General features: G+C 43.2%; 1 protein-coding gene across 3 annotated transcripts in view; it reads right to left on the reverse strand.

Moving 5' to 3' along the window:
• Positions 1 to 1,782: 1,782 nt before the first annotated feature.
• Positions 1,783 to 17,498, reverse strand: part of LOC124776826 (growth hormone-inducible transmembrane protein-like) — a 74,055-nt gene continuing 58,339 nt past the window's right edge. For all 3 annotated transcript variants that reach the window (XM_047251983.1, XM_047251981.1, XM_047251984.1), the window contains exon 8: positions 1,783 to 1,995. In XM_047251983.1, coding sequence (XP_047107939.1) covers positions 1,908 to 1,995 — 88 coding nt within the window. In that variant the 3' untranslated portion in view covers positions 1,783 to 1,907. The remainder of the gene's footprint in view (positions 1,996 to 17,498) is intronic.

The raw sequence follows: 17,498 nt of genomic DNA on the forward strand, positions 1-17,498 counted from the left end.
AGGTTAGAATCATTTGAGATGTGGATGTGGAGGAGAATGGAGAGAATAGGCTGAATGGAAAGAGTGAGTAATGAAAGAGTATTGGAAAGGGTTGGTGAGAGAAGATGTCTGCTGAAGGTTGTAAGAGAAAGGAAAAAGAACTGGTTGGGACATTCATTGAGAAGGGAGTGCTTGCTAGTAGATGCTTTGGAAGGATTGGTTTGTGGGAGAAGACAGAGGAAGAAGGAGATACAAGGTGATAGACGACAAAGGGAAGAGGAAATTATGCAGACCTGAAGAGGATGGCAGAAGACCGGACAGCCTGGAGAACTACCATGTGAAAACCTGCCTTTAGGCAGAACACTGATAATAAATACTGGATCCTGTGCCTCTTCTAAATTGACTCTTGCTTCTTCTTCACTGTTATCAGATTAGCCTTTACTGCAGCTATAGCTTCTTAGAGTTCTACTTGCTCTAGAATTATGGAGTATTATGCATTGTTCACATTTTGTTATCGAGTATACAGGAAATCAGATACACTAACTTGTTCAACATTCTCCAGGAGCCAACAAAGTTTACCACAATCTCATGATCCAACATCAGGAAATAGAACAGGCCACTGCCCTACAGTTACATAAGAAACAGATAATGGGAAAAGTGAGAAAGATATGCCAAGAATGTTTTGTGAAGATTTCTGAACCTCATGGAATATCTAAAGCTTAAAAAACTAACGTTTTTGGTAATTATTAACTAGTACAGCTCTGCCCATCTTTGTATTTAAACATGTACTTACCGTACACACCTGCATCCTCAATTCTATTTGCCTATTCCAATAAATTTTGTACAATACAAGTGATAGCTTTCCTTTATTTTCATTTGTAGTACAACTATAGTTCATACGTTTTTTATGTCTAATTCTCATTGAGAGATGACTAATCTGCAGCAGTCAGCATCCTGATGGTGCCAAGTTTGCATGTTGCACTGAGATATGATTTATCTGCATGGTAGATTTTTCCCTTCAGAATGTTATCCTGTAAGAGTCTTGTATAAGTAAGGATGAGGTAAAATAATTTTATACATTTTCCAATTTTTTTTTTTGTTAAGATGAACTGGCAGGCACACTGGCAAGTATGATGCTCATGGTAGCCAATGGATTAAGAGGGTAACTCTCGGGGTGTGCACAGCACCAGCTCCAAAGAAAAAAAAAAATTAAATTGCTGGAATTGACACATGATTAATTTTTAGGATCAAATACAATTTTTCAACCAATAGGCACATGTACACATTATTCAGAATTTTCTGAAAATCCATCTTATCTAAAAAGGGCTCACTGTCATAACAGACAAACTACAGAAGGTTAAAGAGGGAAGGTGACAAAGGATAGAAAATGTAGACTGTCTACAAAATGAAAAATTTAAGAATACAACTATCTGGGGAACAAAGTGTCAAAAGACTGCCAAGAAAGAGTGACAAAACATATATTGACACACATTCATTATTGACATTATAACAACTGTTAAAACCTGATTACATTGTTGACTTAATTCACCAAATACTGTAGCGGTAGCCAACACTTCAAGTGCAGACTAGATAAATCTATAAATCAAATTTTATAATACTTTTAACAAATGGAAAAGGTAATAGGAAAAAAAATTAAATAAAAAAAATCAGTAATAAAGTATTTCTGTAGTTCATCCTAAATAACCACAAAATAATTCTAATCTTGTCATTCTTAGCTTTTTTTAAGCATATAATAAAAGGGTTTCTAATTTACTAACAACCAAAATAATATTACAGTTTGAATTGTCCTGTTGCAATTTTTAAGTTTTTATTAGGTAATAAAAAGTTACACAATAACTTAAGGAAATGAAGTACCAATTTAAATCAATTACAAAGATTATTTTACATAGAATTTAGTTTGATCTTCATTATTTCCTTCTGTTGCTTCCTGAACCAGCTAGAATCATAGCAATTCGTATGAAGATGTTCACTGTATCTAGATAAATAGAGATTGACCTGAAATAAAAAAAAAAGCAGCACAATTAAACCACAGCTGAAAACTGCATTACACTAACCACAACAGTAATCATTCTCTCTGCAGCAGGTATGTGCCAGCAAGAAACTTTTTGCTAGATTAAAACTGCTTCTCTAGCATGAAAAATTCATTTTGGAAATACCCCAGTGACTGTGACTAAGCAAATTTCAACTAATAACTTTCTTCCAGGGCTGCTAGTATATCAAGGTATGCAACATATCTTTTCTAGGGGTTTTGCAAATACGGGGAGAGATCCTGGCAGAACTGAAGATTTAACGACAGGTTTTGAGTCATTCCTGGATAGCTCAGCCAGTAAGAGAACAATTAAGATTGTAAAAAAACTAAGAGACATTACACAAAAAATACAAGAAAGAAACAAAACTTTTCATGTTCCTGAGAAATTACTGGATGTGTCATGTTATGTAGTGAAAATATTCATTAAAATTTATGAACTCTGTAGCAAAGGATGAGCAGTTACCACAGAAGTGTTCTCACTTAGCTGGAGAACGGTATGTACGAGGCCCGACACAAAAGTAACAATATCAATGATAAAAATTTCTATAGTTTGTGTGTATATTGAATTGGTGGTGGATTTATTTTGGGTCCACACACCTCTTTATCAGCTTCTTTTATAGCTCAAAACATTTCTGCAGTTAATTTTCTACAAGGCCACACATGAACATTGGCATTTTTGATTTCTAGTGGAGTAGTATTAATCCACTGCCACTGAGTTGACAAATTTTGACAGAACTTGTCACAGCATAAGAGCACAGTTCAACATTGAAAAGTAACATTTGCTTAATACTGAAAGCAGTCTTCTACTTCTATCGGTTCTATCAATGATGAAATTACTGATAAAAATAAGCATGTTAATATATAATGGTTGTTTTTAAGAGAGGTAAGCAGGCAGTTAATCAGTTCTTACTGAATATGTCAGCTAGGTACCAAATTACGTTGCATTATAAAATACGAAAAACACATACTAACTAACAAACATAAAATTTCAACTCACTGACACATTCTTAAAAACAGATAATTGAGCAATAGTTCAAAATAAACTGTTGGCACAAAGTGTGACGGCCCAGACAGCCACTGCCTCTTCAGGACAGTGGGGGCAACAGGGAGTCCTGCCAGTCCCTCGATGTGCTGACATGGCTGGGGTTCCCTCAGAGAGAGAGAGAGAGAGAGAGAGAGAGAGAGAGAGAGAGAGAGAGAGAGAGAGAGAGAGAGGGGGGGGGGGGGGGGGGAGATAAAAAAATCCCTTTAATGAATAAACTGTAAAACCAGATCAGCTACTGAGGCATCGTCCCATCGTCCGCCAACATCATAGGTAGCGAGTCAGAAGATTCCACTGCAAGGTGCCTGGGTTAGGATAGTACAGCAAAATGTGAACAACTGTCAAATGGGCAATGCAACAACACTGAGGTGGATCCTCATAATGGAGGAGACAATCATGAGTCAGCCGAGTATGGCCAATGCATATATTCCAGATTCCAACTCCTCAGAACTTCACGGCGATTAACAATATGATTCTGGACGTGTATACGACCTGGAACAACCAGGAGATCCGTGAAAAACCTGGGAATTGTTTCATCCGGGGAATCTTTTAGAATTCCGGAAATTTTTCGTTGTTTTAGTTTTCAGTTATATTTTTGTAATTTCGACTGGTAAGAACTGATACTCTAACAAAGGATATTACTGTATCCCACTACTGCAGAATAATACTGCAGCATTAAAACATGAACGTGCCATATAAAATGCACAGTGCACATACAAGCATCTGCCAACAGCAAAATGTGTCTTCCTAGACTATGCAATGCTTCATAACAACAATTTGCCTCCAATGAGTGTGACGTCACAACTGTTTACATTAGATTCATTCAAGCAGATACGAGTGGGCTCATCCACACGCGCAGTTGAGTCGCGTATGAGTACACTTTCTCCCTCTTCTGGCTACAGAAGTGTGGCTGTTGGCTGTGTAAGCAGCAGTAGCAGCAACCAGCCACATGGGGTACCTGGAAAAATGTTACTGGCACGCCCAAGCTGCCAGATTCACACGTGTGCAGCAGGCCCAGCTCTAGTGGAGGGAGGGCGGCAAACTGCAGTATCTGAACCAGGTGGCAATTTCGGGGGGAGGGGAAAATTCATATTCTTGAGGAAAAAAACTGTTTCACAAAGCACCTAGCATCCAGCGCACGTAGGACTATTGATTATTCAATGATTGTGGAACACACCCCCTGCTGGTTTTGGACATTTTTGAACACAGTCTAAGTTGATTTCTGAATGAATTATAAGTTGATTTTTGAATGCATGCATGATGTCTCTGCCAAGGCTATCCTCGTCGCATCTAGAAATGCATTTTCCTGCAGACAAAACGGGATGGGGCTATACACGCTGAGCGGAATAAAGCCAAACCAGTGAATGCCAACTGCTGCTTGTTTATGCGATTGATTTGGTTTGCAAATGTTCAGCAATGTTATAATTACTTGTGAAATCCATAGATTCAGACTATTGGAGTAGAAATACACGACTAACAGGAATAACAGGTAGAAAGATTACGTATTATCTTCAAGGTGTATCCAAGAAAGCGAAATTATGACAAAATTTTTGGCCAGATTGCAACACTGGACAGGGCTAGTTGTAGTCCCTAGCTAGCAGTCACTTAAGTTAGATTCTGGGAGTAGCGCAGAAAACGCATTGCACAAACACCTACTAACACCTAACTGGAGAATAATCACTGTATAACTTAACCGGTGATTGTGGCAGGGTTAGTAAAGTTAACCGGAGAATGAGTTTTGACAATGGTAAAAATAGTTACAGAATTAGTGATGACAATATTGTTTGTTAGAACTAGTAAGGAGAAGAAACGGGGACATCACACAAATTATGGAAGAATATGATGATTCCAAATTTATACAAAAATTTCGTTCTACTACTTTTCGGTCTCGTGCATGAGAAACTGGAGCGTATGAATGAAATGTGAAACTATTTCCTTTTGATTGTAGTAGGCCAAATAGGTACTTCGTGAATTATATTGTCGTACCATAAAAATGGTCATTATTGCCAAAACAGCCTCGCTTATTTGGTGAGTGTTACAATTGCTGCAATGTTAGAAAGGCCTATTTTCTGTTATCTAGCAGATAGTGACAAAACAGACATAATCAAATCGAGAAACCACACCAGTCTTTGGTACTATTTGTATTAACAGCTTTTTCAGTATTAGATGAGTAATAGTTCTTTTGCAGAAAGGAAAGCATGCCAAGTACAGTTGTAGCAAGATTAGAGAGAAAAATCCCTAGGACCTAAGGACTGAAGAAATGTGTACTGTCTGCCTGTGTCTTGTCTATACTGGCTTTAGGTATCCTATATTTAATTTTATGTCACACAGTAGAGCAATTTAGATAATAGGCAATAAAGAGTCCAGATTTTCTGAAGAGTTCTTGTTCTCCCGGTTACAAATAATCCCACACAGTATTAATTGCAATTTTTAAATTTTTTTATATTTTTAAACGGGGCAAATGTCAAACTGGACGACTGGGAGCAGGAGAGGCACTACAGGACTTTTTAATTTCCACTGTCCTGAAATAGTTTGATGGCATCCATTACAAAATACGCATGTTCGAGTTCCACAGAGCGAAATACAGAGACGTGGTATAAGAATGTTGTTTGAAGAGGCGTGGCACTGCACTTCGGCACACTTAAGACCAAATAACATGTCTTACATTTCCTCGAAGATATATGTTTTAAGCATCAGACTCTTCAGAAAGATGTGCACTACAAAATGAACTAATTTTTGAAAAGTCTTTAATATTTGACGTTCTGATGCGCAGAGCAGTCGAAGTTATATTGGGGTGCGGGATAGTCTCCATGTGACCCGTGTTTATGTTTATTGATTTTTCTGTTTCCTCTTCGTTTACTGCTCCAACATCACATGAAAACAAGATGGATTTCTGTGGCTGGGAGCTATCAAGTGAATTAAAATACATTTACATAATTACAGAAGGCTAAAATATGGTACTGGTCTCAGATTTTATTTTATTTCCACCTTTCCGACAGTCAGTCAAGCATTAATCGCCTTGCAGAATGAAGTTATTTTTGTTGGTTTGCTAAAGAAATTTGGCTTTTATTAAGCTTTCCTGCTGAGGCAGTAAATTTATTTGAAACAAAGTGTTTAATTCCACACTATTGGCTAGTTTCAACTGTTCACTGCATTTCAAGGGCACGTTTTCATGTTCTAGCACATATGGCATTATGCCATAATAAAGAACCAAGCATGAGATAATACAGTATGGCACTCCGAGAAAATTTAAGTCCCAAAAATCACACCGAAAAGCTTAATATCAGGTCGAGGCCTACGTCATTAGGAATATGGACATACAAACGTGCGCTTTAAGGCAAACTATGCATTTTGGTATGGTTCACAAAATTCCGATGCTCTTGAAGTATCCTCAGATGTCTTGTTTCTTTTATGACATAATGTAAGTAAGATTTTTTAATGTTTTACACATATTAACATAAGAGCTTCCTACATCACCGTAGCTGCACAAGCACGCCTCTTATCTGGCACTCTATGGCAACTGCTGAAATGAATGTAACAAGTCGCGGGAAAATATTGGGAATTGGGGTTCGAAAAACGTTATTTTCAAAGTAAATTTCCTTTCATGCAAGATGAACAATGTGCAAGAATGTACGATGAATTTCTTAAATCACAGGGCACTTGCTCTCATTTAAAAATCAACTCTTTGATGACAAGCCATTTAGAAGAATTTCGAGCCCAGAAGATCAGAGATTTATGTCGGTATTAAAACTTTTACTGGCGTTTTGTGTTAATTTATCTTAAAGTGTAACATGTGCTGAACAGATCAACATTATATGTGAAAGCTTAGCTTCTCTTGTATCTTATTAATCTTCCTGATGAATATTATACAAAAAAAGCTTTGCTTTTCTTGTAGCAATACTATGTATATTAACTTAAACCATTAACTTTTCCTGTTGGTGGAATTTGAATTCATACTTTCGTAATATGAAAATATGCAATGTACATGTTGCTACACATCAAAGATCTTTCCAAAACTTGTTTTTCCCCCTGAGTTTCGTTTTCTAAAGTGCTGAGAAATTCTATGCTGCTGTATAAAACCATATCCATTCAAAGGATTGATAAGTTTTACCGTTCCGACGGAAAGTATACTGTCACTTAACATGGAAAAAGTGCATTTTCACCCAGGAGCAAATTTATTTTTAACCGGGAGATCCGGAATTTTTTGCCCTTGTTCGCATATTCACCCTGCTGGAATACTGATCAGAAAGTGGCTTGCTGGTAGCCGATTTGGCCAGCCTGTCTGAGAGTTCATTCCTCGAGATACTAACATAAGTGTCCAGACGAAGACCACCAAGCATCCACACTGCTAGAGGGCAAGAAGGGAAGCCCGGATAGCCAGGAACAAGGGATGGCAAACTTAACACTGATAAAGAGCTTGTAAACTGCTCAAAGGGTTGCTACAGATGGGGAAGCACTCACTGGTGCAGGAACGGACACACTTAAGAGCACGAGAGATAGCTATGAACTCCACAGTGAAAAAACTGCAGCCATTGCCAAGGAGTGGACTTCGTTACATCTCACACGAATGTAAGCAAAGCCAGGGTAACTGACAACCATCGAGCCATCAGTATAGACAACTTCTGAACCATGAAAAATGCTGAGAATTGAGAGTAATTGGTGACGGAGGGCTTCAGGATGAACCGACTCTTTCGGACTTTGTGACATGTCAAGCCAGAGCTGCAGACAGGGGGGGGGGCACCATGAAGGTGTACATGAACGGGCCAAGAGGAGAAGTGGTAGATGGTAAAGATGGCGTTTAGAAAAAAAAATGACCTGGGCTGCAACTGCAGGAGGTGGATCTTTGTATCTGGAAAGACCAGATGGTAGTTTGGGTACTCCAGGGAGCAGTGGACACACAATGCATAAGCGATCAACTGCACAGAAACCACAATGATGGAACCCCTGCCTCCAGTAGGAGGCTGGTGTCTGGGCAAGTCTGAAAGGTACCAGTTACCAGTGATACCCCACAATAGACTACATGGTCCCGCAATTGTAATTTCGAAGGTGATGCTGAGCCATATGTGTAATCCAGAAGGGAATGAGCCAATGCTCTGTAGAGTCTTAACGGAGTATAGCAATCTATGCCCCAGTTGGTGTGGCTGAGGCATTGAAGAGCATTGAGGTGCCATCCAAATGTACCATTTAGTTGATGAAGATGCAGAAGTCATGTCAACCAGGCATCAAAGACCAGTCCCAAAAAATGATGAGAACCCACCACATTGAGATACTGGGCAGCAAGGTCCGGATGGGGATGGTTTGTATGGCGATGACAGAAATGCCTCACACTGGTCTTGGCAGCAGAAAAATGGAAGCCATTACTGACAGCCAAAGACTTTACTCTGTGCATTGTTCCTTGCAGTCTACATTCAGCAATTCCCTTCATGGACAAAGAAAAACATCATCAGCCTACTACGAGGGGAACACTGTAGGTCCTGCAGCCACCACCAGGCCACTGATAGCCACTAAAGAGACAGACCCTCAAAACAGAACCCTGTGGAACCCCATTTTTCTGCAGAGTGGAGGTGCCACAGGAAACACCAGCCTCTACCTTAAAAGTGCAGCATGGAAGGAAGTTCCAGATAAAAATCAGGAGTGAGCCACAGAGGTCCCACGCATGTAAGGTGGCAAGCATATGGTGGCATCTTTGGTAACTTAAACTTTATGCAGATTGAAGAGAACTCCAACAAAAGATGCCAAGCAAAAGATGTTTGGCTGGCAAATTCCAGGTGGACCACATTATCTGCAGTAGAGTGGCCTCGGCAAAGGACACCCTGGTCGAAGCCACAATGTCCCGGGATTCAACGAACCAATACAGCCTTTGACTCGCCATACATTCAAGTAACTTGCAGAAGACATTAGTTAAACAGGTTTGATGATAGCTGTCTATCTGAAATGGCAGTTTACTCAATTTCAAACCTGGAATAACAACCCATTTCTCACCACTGGGAAGAGTGTTCCCCCTCATTGTAGATACAGTTAAAATGGGCAAGTATATGACATTAGCTAGTCCCTGATAAGTGTTCAAGCACTTGGTTGTGCACACAGACCAATCCATGAGCCATCTAGGGACAGAGAGCAAGTGTGCTAGCGAATTCCCACTTGGTAAACTGGGCATTATAAGCCTCAAGGCATTGTGAAACAAAATATAAACAGAAACACAGTGTTTGAGAAGATAGAACACGGGCAGATGGTGGACCAACACTGAGGCCTGGGCAAAATGTCGAGCAAACTGCTCTGTGACAGACCAGGCTGCTGAAGATATCATTATTCAAGGAAATTCCTGGGACACATGTAGGAGGATGGCGGCCAAAAGCATCCCTGATCTTTATCCGTACCTGTAGGGAGGGAGGGAGGGAGGGAGGTAGATAGATATATATGGGTACCATCTCTAGTGTTGGAGGGCATGACAGTGGTCTTTCATAACTGCAGCAATTTCAGGGTCCACCAAGGGACAGCCTTTGCTTCGGGAGAACCCGAGGAGCAAGGAATCGCCATGCACCAGCCGAACGGATGATGTTGGCCAAATTCTTTAATGGCTCATCAAGCCATTGTGTGGTGGAGTAGTTTGGATGGCAGCCAAGGAAAAGGCATCCCAATCAGTATTAGTAAAGGCTCACCTGGAAAGGTGTCCAGGTGAGGGATGCTGAAGAAAATATAAGATGATTGCTGTCACACAACTCATGACTCCCCACTGAATGGAGGGTATGGATACAGGACCACAGACAGAAAGATCAATGGCCAAGAAAGTGCCATGTGCCACACTAAAGTGTGTAGAGACTCCAGTATTGAGGAGGCAGAGATGAAGCCCTGCCAGCTGATCTTCAATAACCTTGCCCTACTTAGTGGTTGCACTATCACCTCACAGACAGTTACGGGTGTTAAAATCCCCAAGGAGAAGAAATGTGGGAGGGAGCTATTGAAGGAGGGCACGAAGAACAAGAAGCATAGGATGCCAGTCTGGGGGGGGGGGGGGGGGGGGGGGGGGGAAATAAAGACTGCACATCATTACTAAATAGTCTAAATGGATCTGAACAGCCGTCACTTCCAGTGCAGTATGAAGAGAAGCACATGATCTAATAATGTCCATGCAGACTGATGTACAGACAACACTGGAGACTCGCAAAGGGCCAGCTTGGTTCTGGCAGAAGGCCTGAAAACCATGAAGAGATGGCGAATGAATAGCCATAAAATGAGATACCTGCAATACAACACAAGCTACAGAGCAGAGAGAAAGAAGAGACTGCAAGTCCAGAAGGTTTCAACAGTAACCGTAGCGGTTCCATTGGATGAGAGTAATACAAGAGGCTAATTGGACAACAGGCCAGAATTGGTCATACTGAGTCAGTGTCCATCACCAGTAACGATGGAGCAACTTCTACGAATGTAAACCATCATGCTCTAAAAGAGAACGAGTGTCCTTGAGGCCCAGAGTGTGGGTCCTGTGTCTGACTAAGTAGCAGACTTCTTGTCCTGGAGACAATTGGTTGGAGGGTTCCTAGAGGAAGCCCCGGCCCTGGCAGATGCCAGAGAAGATGGTTTCTTCTCCAGCCAAGGAGTGGTTCCATGAGGGGAGGGAACAGGAACCACCAGGGAGGAGGAAAGGGAAAGGGGGACAGAACTGAGGTAAGGAGAAAGAGGAAAAGACGCAACAGAAGCAAAGGCAGTGGTTACAGGTACCAGATAGAGTTGAATTTCTATGGGGCATCAGTGGGGGACATATGCTTGAGAGTTTTGAATTCATGAACCTTCCCTTCCTTTTTATGTATCAGGCAATTCAGTGAGGGAATGATATCCCCCACAAAAACCAGGATGAGGGAACCGGTATCAACGCAATTCCCTTAGGACCTATCTGAACTCACTAGATGAAATGAACACCATAGTGTTCCAGTTTAATTCAGAGTTCTTCATCAGATTAAAGGAGCATAGCCTTGTGGAAAATAACACCTTCAGTCATATTTAAGGACTGGTGAGGAGTAATGGTCACTGAGGGATGTTTCTTAAATATTTGCAAGCACAAAGGGAAGCTGACTGACAGGCAGAAGAGGGTTTAATCAGTAGGGAACCTGGATCCATCCTGGTAACATCAGGGGCTCACCCCTTGGGCACCACCCAGCTGCAGCAAGGGCCACCTGGCACAGTTGCACTGCTGGGAGTTCTGATGCACCGAAAGACAAGTGAACATTCCTAAGCACATAAAAGGTGATGATAGCTCAGGTACCAGAACTGTGATCCATGTGTCTTCAGAAGGCTCAGTCAGATGGATACATAAGCAGTTTCACCACACGGGGTGGCTGTATGTGCTGGTGATCTATTGCAGCGTTGATTGGTTGGTTGATTTGGTGGAGGGAACCAAACAGCGAGGTCATTGATCTAGAATGGCAGAAATCAAAAGAAACAACAGAAATGGCACAGTTCAGTGAAGGGGAAGGGATAACGTGCAAACAAACAGGGGAGAAGGGGCATCAGGGCAGCACAAAGAAGAACAGGAGGGGGGAGGGGGAAAGGGGGGTGAAAAACTGTGAGAACAGGAGTGTTCCAGAAATAGTACAGGCAATGGGGTGCCAGCACCACCACCAATCTGTCCTGACATCTACACCTTACCATTATGATGGTTCAACAGGGATAACAACAGGGGAAGAAGACACAAGAAACAGGGAAACAAAATAGCACAACAGGCCACACAAAATGCAGGGAAAAGGTTGGCATAACCTGGTCAGTGTGGAGGTATGGTCAAGACCTCCATAACCAACACCCACGCTAACTGAGGGACTAAAATTCAGGGGGAAAGTTCAAGGACTTATACCTAAGAGGACAAACCATTTCACGAAGAAAACTGAGGACAGACGTAATCATGTGAGGATCGTCCGCTAACACTCCAGGACAAGGAAGGTGGGAAGGCGTATTTAGTGCAAAGGACCAAAAGGGACAAGCAGTCCAGCAAAATATGGAATATGGATCACCGTGACAGGAGCCACACACCTAAAAAGGGTGTGGCATGGATCACTGCAGAGTAAAAAAACCATGAGTCAACCTAGTATGCCCAATATGAAGACAGTAGAGGACAGCAGGTTCCCGCTGGGAGAGGCAGAGGGAAGATCACCACTTGTCGGGAGTCTTCTTGATGGTGCGAAGTTTATGACATAGGGATGTCATCTCCCAAGAGTTGGCAAAAAGGATTTGATGTAAAGCCGCAAACCTGTCCCCACAGTGAGGTCACAGAGAACAGGTGCCCGCAACCCCCAGCCAGATCAGCAGGTTCATTCCCTGAGTTGCCTATGTGGCCAAAAACCCAAATTAAATCAACTGAACATGCAGCATCACCAAGAACAGTGAGAAGGTCATGGATGGCAGATACCAATGGATGGCAGAATAAACTCCAAGCAATAGCCTGAAGGCCACTCATTGAGTCCATACCTAATAAAAGTCTGGTGAGGAGAACCATTTAATAAAGCCGAGACGAATACCAGTTCTGCTGTGAACACCCCACATGTGGCAAGCATGAGATGATGATCCATGCCAACAGAGGCTGTCAAGGCATATCCTGCTTGACTGGCAGAGTTTGACGTAAAAAACAATGGCATCCTGTAACTCCCGTAAGAGTGTTTGGAACAAACAATGGAACACCATTAGAGTGATGGAGTCTTTGCATGCTGGCAACCTCGCAGAGCAGAGGGGAGCTACAGTGGGGAAGAGAGGAAAGAAGGGGATTTCTTTGAGGGGGGGGGGGGGGGGGGGGGGAGGAATGAAAGAAAGGAGTTCTTCCTAAAATTGTTCACAATACAGAAACAGAATTTTGAAAGGGAGGTCAAGTGCCATGGGGGCTGAGAAAAAGGGAGAGTGGAAACATACAAGACAAGACTGAAAATGAGTAGCAGAACCTAGGTAATAGCTGAGTCATAAAGTGAGTAAATGATGGAGAAAGGGGGTGCAGGAGGAGGAACTAGAATGGGAATGAGTGGATATGGGGAAGGGAATGCAGCCTTGGAGAGAAGAAAGGCTGCAATAGCTTGGGGCCCCGTGTGAGCCACACACTACCCACAAAAAGAGTTGTGCTCTTTATGTCGCTATCAACTTAACCTATCTCTGTTAACAGACAGGACGAAGTTTGTAATGTAGTCCAATTTTGCAGGCTTGATACGAGGGCTATCCACAAAGTACATTACATTTTGGAATTAAAATAAATAAAGTATTGGAATTTTTTTAAATTATATACATATGAAAGCCACACTTAAATACTACTTTTCTACATAGTTGCCATTTAAATTAAGGCACTTATCGTAGCGATGGACGAGCTTGGAAATTCCTTCGTCGTAAAATTCGGCCGCCTGCGCCTTCAACCACGTGGTTACCTCTTCTTGAAGCTGTGCGACTCATTACTCGATCGCATCGTTACTGGTGACGAAACATGGGTTAAGCATGTGAACTGCGAGACAAAATTGCAGTCAACGCAGTGGGGCCACACAAATTCCCCCCCAAAACCCAAGAAATGCATGCAGACAATGTCGGCAAGGAAGGTGACGGCAACTGTCTTTTGGGACAGAAAAGGTGTGATTTTTGTGGATTTCCTGCAAAGAGGCACTACAATAAACTCTCAAAGGTATTGCCAAACTCTGCACAACCTCAGAAGAGCAATACAAAACAAGTGAAGGGGAAAGTTGGGCTCAAAGATCTTGCCGATTCACGACAACGCCTGGGCCCACACGACAAATGCCACTCGTGAAGTTCTCGAATCTTTTAAGTTGGAGTTGTTTCCTCATCCGCCGCACAGTCCTGACCTGGCACCGAGCAACTTCCACTTATTTCCAGCAATGAAGAAGTGGTTGGCTATGCAGCGTTTTGATGACGACGCACAGCTTCAGGAAGAGGGAACCACGTGGTTGAAGGCGCAGGCGGCCGAATTTTACGACAAAGGAATTTCCAAGCTCGTCCATCGCTACGGTAAGTGCCTTAATTTAAATGGCAACTATGTAGAAAAGTAGTATTTAAGTGTGGCTTTCATCTGTATATAATAAAAAAAATTTCTAATACTTTATTTTTAATTCCAAAACGTAATGTACTTTGTGGATAGCCCCCTTACATGAATCGAATGACTGCTTAATCTGTCTCATCACTCATGAAACTGCGCACTCAAAATCCAAGTTATTAGCACCCATAAAGATTTGCTTTGGACAAGTAATCTTAAAAAACTAAGTCTGCCTCAAACTTTCGTTAGAACAGCAATAACTGCACTGAATTAAATAACTTTCAAAGACAGCTTCAGTAAGGTAGAAGCCCAACAAATGTTAAAATCTGTGATTGTATTTTTGGTAGATAACATTTATACTCTGTACAATGACACGACACTGTTGAATGCTGTTTCTAAAAATCTCCAAGAGTTGGTTGGGTGGTTGGTTGGATTAAAAAGAGGGGGAAAGGGACCAAACTATGAGGTCATAAGTCCCTTGTTCCAAAAAAATGGTTCAAATGGCTCTGAGCACTATGGGATTTAACACCTATGGTCATCAGTCCCCTAGAACTTAGAACTACTTAAACCTAACTAACCTAAGGACATCACACAACACCCAGCCATCACGAGGCAGAGAAAATCCCTAACCCCGCTGGGAATCGAACCCGGGAAACCGGGCGTGGGAAGCGAGAACGCTACCGCACGACCACGAGATGCGGGCTCCTTGTTCCGAATAAAACAATGCCACAAGTGTGAGAATAAAACAAACGAGACTGACAACTCAAAATGGAATGAAAGGAAAAATCACAAGAACGATGAAGGGCAACAAACATGTAAATGGACTAAAGGAGACAAGAAAACCACAAAAACGCAAGAAACGGTATGAAGAGATTAAAACAACAAAGCAGATTACATGGCTGGCTGACCATAAGAATAAAAAAGGAGAATCCACCAACTCTGCAACACATTAAAACCTCCACCCTAGAAGCACTAAGGTGGAGGACACAGAGGGACAAAGGACATGTGCTAAAATTTAGATCAAATGATAAAACCCACCCTCACAAATAAAACTTAAAACTAAATGGGCCGATGAGGCATTGTCAGATAAAATTAGTGGCAACAAGTCCAGTAACCCAAGATTTCGTCACTGGGCAGTCAAAGTGGGACAGTGCACCAGAATATGGGTCACTGTCAACCGGGTGCCGAACCGACACTCAGACGGGTCTTCACGGCACAGGAGGTAACCGTGGGTCACCCAAGCGTGGCCAATGCGGAGCCGGTAGAGGACAACAGATTTCCTGCGAGAGGTCCACATGGAAGTCTTCACACATTCTTAGTCTCCTTAACGACACGCAGTTTGTTGTGTGTTCTGTTATGCCATTCCGTCTCCCAAAGCCAAAAAACCCCACTGCGTAAGTCAGAATGCAGGTCAGATTCAGAGATGTCTATCTCCAGAAGCAGTTACCGCATAGCCTGTTTGGCCAGCCTGACGGCAAGTTCATTGCCTGGGATACCGACGCGTCCTGGGGTCCACACAAACACCACTGAACGACAGGATCAGTCCAGGGCATAGATGGACTCCTGGATGGATGCTACCAAAGAATAGCGAGGGTAGCACTGCTCCATAACTTTTAGGCTGCTCAAGGAGTCAGTATACAGAAGAAACGATTCCTCGAGGCATGAACAGACAGATGGCCACCAGCTCTGCAGTGAATACACTGTCGCCATCGGGCAAGGAATGCTGTTCAAAATGGCCTCTGTGGACGTAGGCAAAACCAACATGACCATCAGCTATCAAGCCGTTGGTGTAAACCACTTCAGAGCCCTAGGACACATCAAGAATTGAGAGGTAGTGACAGCGGAGTGCGGCAGGAGTAACTGAGTGTGTAGGTTCATGCGAAAGGTTCAGACAAATCTGCGGCCTAGGTGTACACCATGGAGGTGCATGCGGATGGACCTGGATGGGAGGTGGTAAAGGGAAAGACTCCAGTTCAGACAGAAGGGATCGCACATGAACAGCAACTGAGAACCCTGACCTGGGCCCCCGATGCGGGAGATAAACTGCCGAGGGTGGAGAAATGAGATGGTAATTCGGATGCTCAGGAGAACTACGAATGTCTGCAGCCTAACTGGCGAGCAGTTGTGCACGTCAGATCTGCAATGGAGTGACTCCAGCCTCCACCAGGACACTGGTTACTGGACTCATTCTAAAAGCTCCTGTCGCTAGGCAAACACCACAGTGATGTCCTAGGTCGAGTAGATGCAACGCTGAGGGCACTGCTGAACCATAAACCAGACTCCCATAGTCAAGGCGGGATTGAACAAGGGCTTTGTAGAGCCGCAGCAGAGTAGAGCTATCTGCACCCCAGTTGGTGTAGCTCAGGCAGCGGAGGGCGTTGAGATGCTGCCAGCACTTCCGATTGACTTGGCTACCTCACCTTCTTCAGCATTAAGCAGGTGTCAGGAACCAGTCCTAAGAATTGATATGTCACCACTACAGTGAGTGCATCATCATGAAGGTGAAGTTCTGGTTCCGGAGGAATGGTATGATGCTGACTGAAGCGAGAGACACACAACTTAGCGGCCCAAAACTGGAACCCGTGGGCGAGAGCCCATGACTGCACCTTGTGGATGGCTCCCTGTAGGTGCTGCTCAGCAACACCAGTACTGGTGGAGAAGTATGAAATGAGGAAATTGTCTGCACACAGAGAGTGTGAGAGGGACGGCCCAACAGCTGCTGCTAGACCGTTAATGGTCACTAAAAATAGTGATACACTCAATACAGAGCCCTGTGGGACTCCATTCTCCTGGATATGGGGGAAGGGGGGGGGGGGGGGGGGAAGGGGACTATGGCAGCAGGCACCAACTTGGGCACTGAAAGTATGGAGCCACAGGAAATGCTGGATAAAAATCAGGAGCAGGCCTCAGAGAGCCCACCCGTATAATGTGGCAAGGATATGATGTCCCCAGGTGGTGTCATACACTTTGCGTAGATCAAAAAAGATGGCAACAAGGTGTTTGCTTCTGGAAAAAGGCTGTTCAGATGGCAGACTCGAGGGACACAAGACTATCAGTGGTAGAGCGACCCTGCCGGAAGCCGCCCTGACAACGAGCCAGTAGGCCACATTCCTCCAGGACCCAACCCAAACACCAACACACCATACATTCCAGCAGCTTACAAACAATGTTGGTCGGGCTGATGGGCCGATAGCTATCCACACCAAGCGGGTTTTGGCTGGGTTTGAGCACCGGAACGATGGTGCTCTCCCGCCATTGCAATGGAAAGACACCATCACACTAGATTCAGTTGAAGGTGACGAGGAGATGTTGCTCGTAGTCAGAAGAGAGATGTTTAATCATCTGACTGTGGATCTGATCCGGCCCAGGAACTGTGTTGGGGCAATGTGCAAGTGCACCCCATAAATGGGGCATTATAGGGT

This window comes from Schistocerca piceifrons, chromosome 2 (assembly GCF_021461385.2).
Source record: "Schistocerca piceifrons isolate TAMUIC-IGC-003096 chromosome 2, iqSchPice1.1, whole genome shotgun sequence".
Classification (NCBI taxonomy): domain Eukaryota; kingdom Metazoa; phylum Arthropoda; class Insecta; order Orthoptera; family Acrididae; genus Schistocerca; species Schistocerca piceifrons.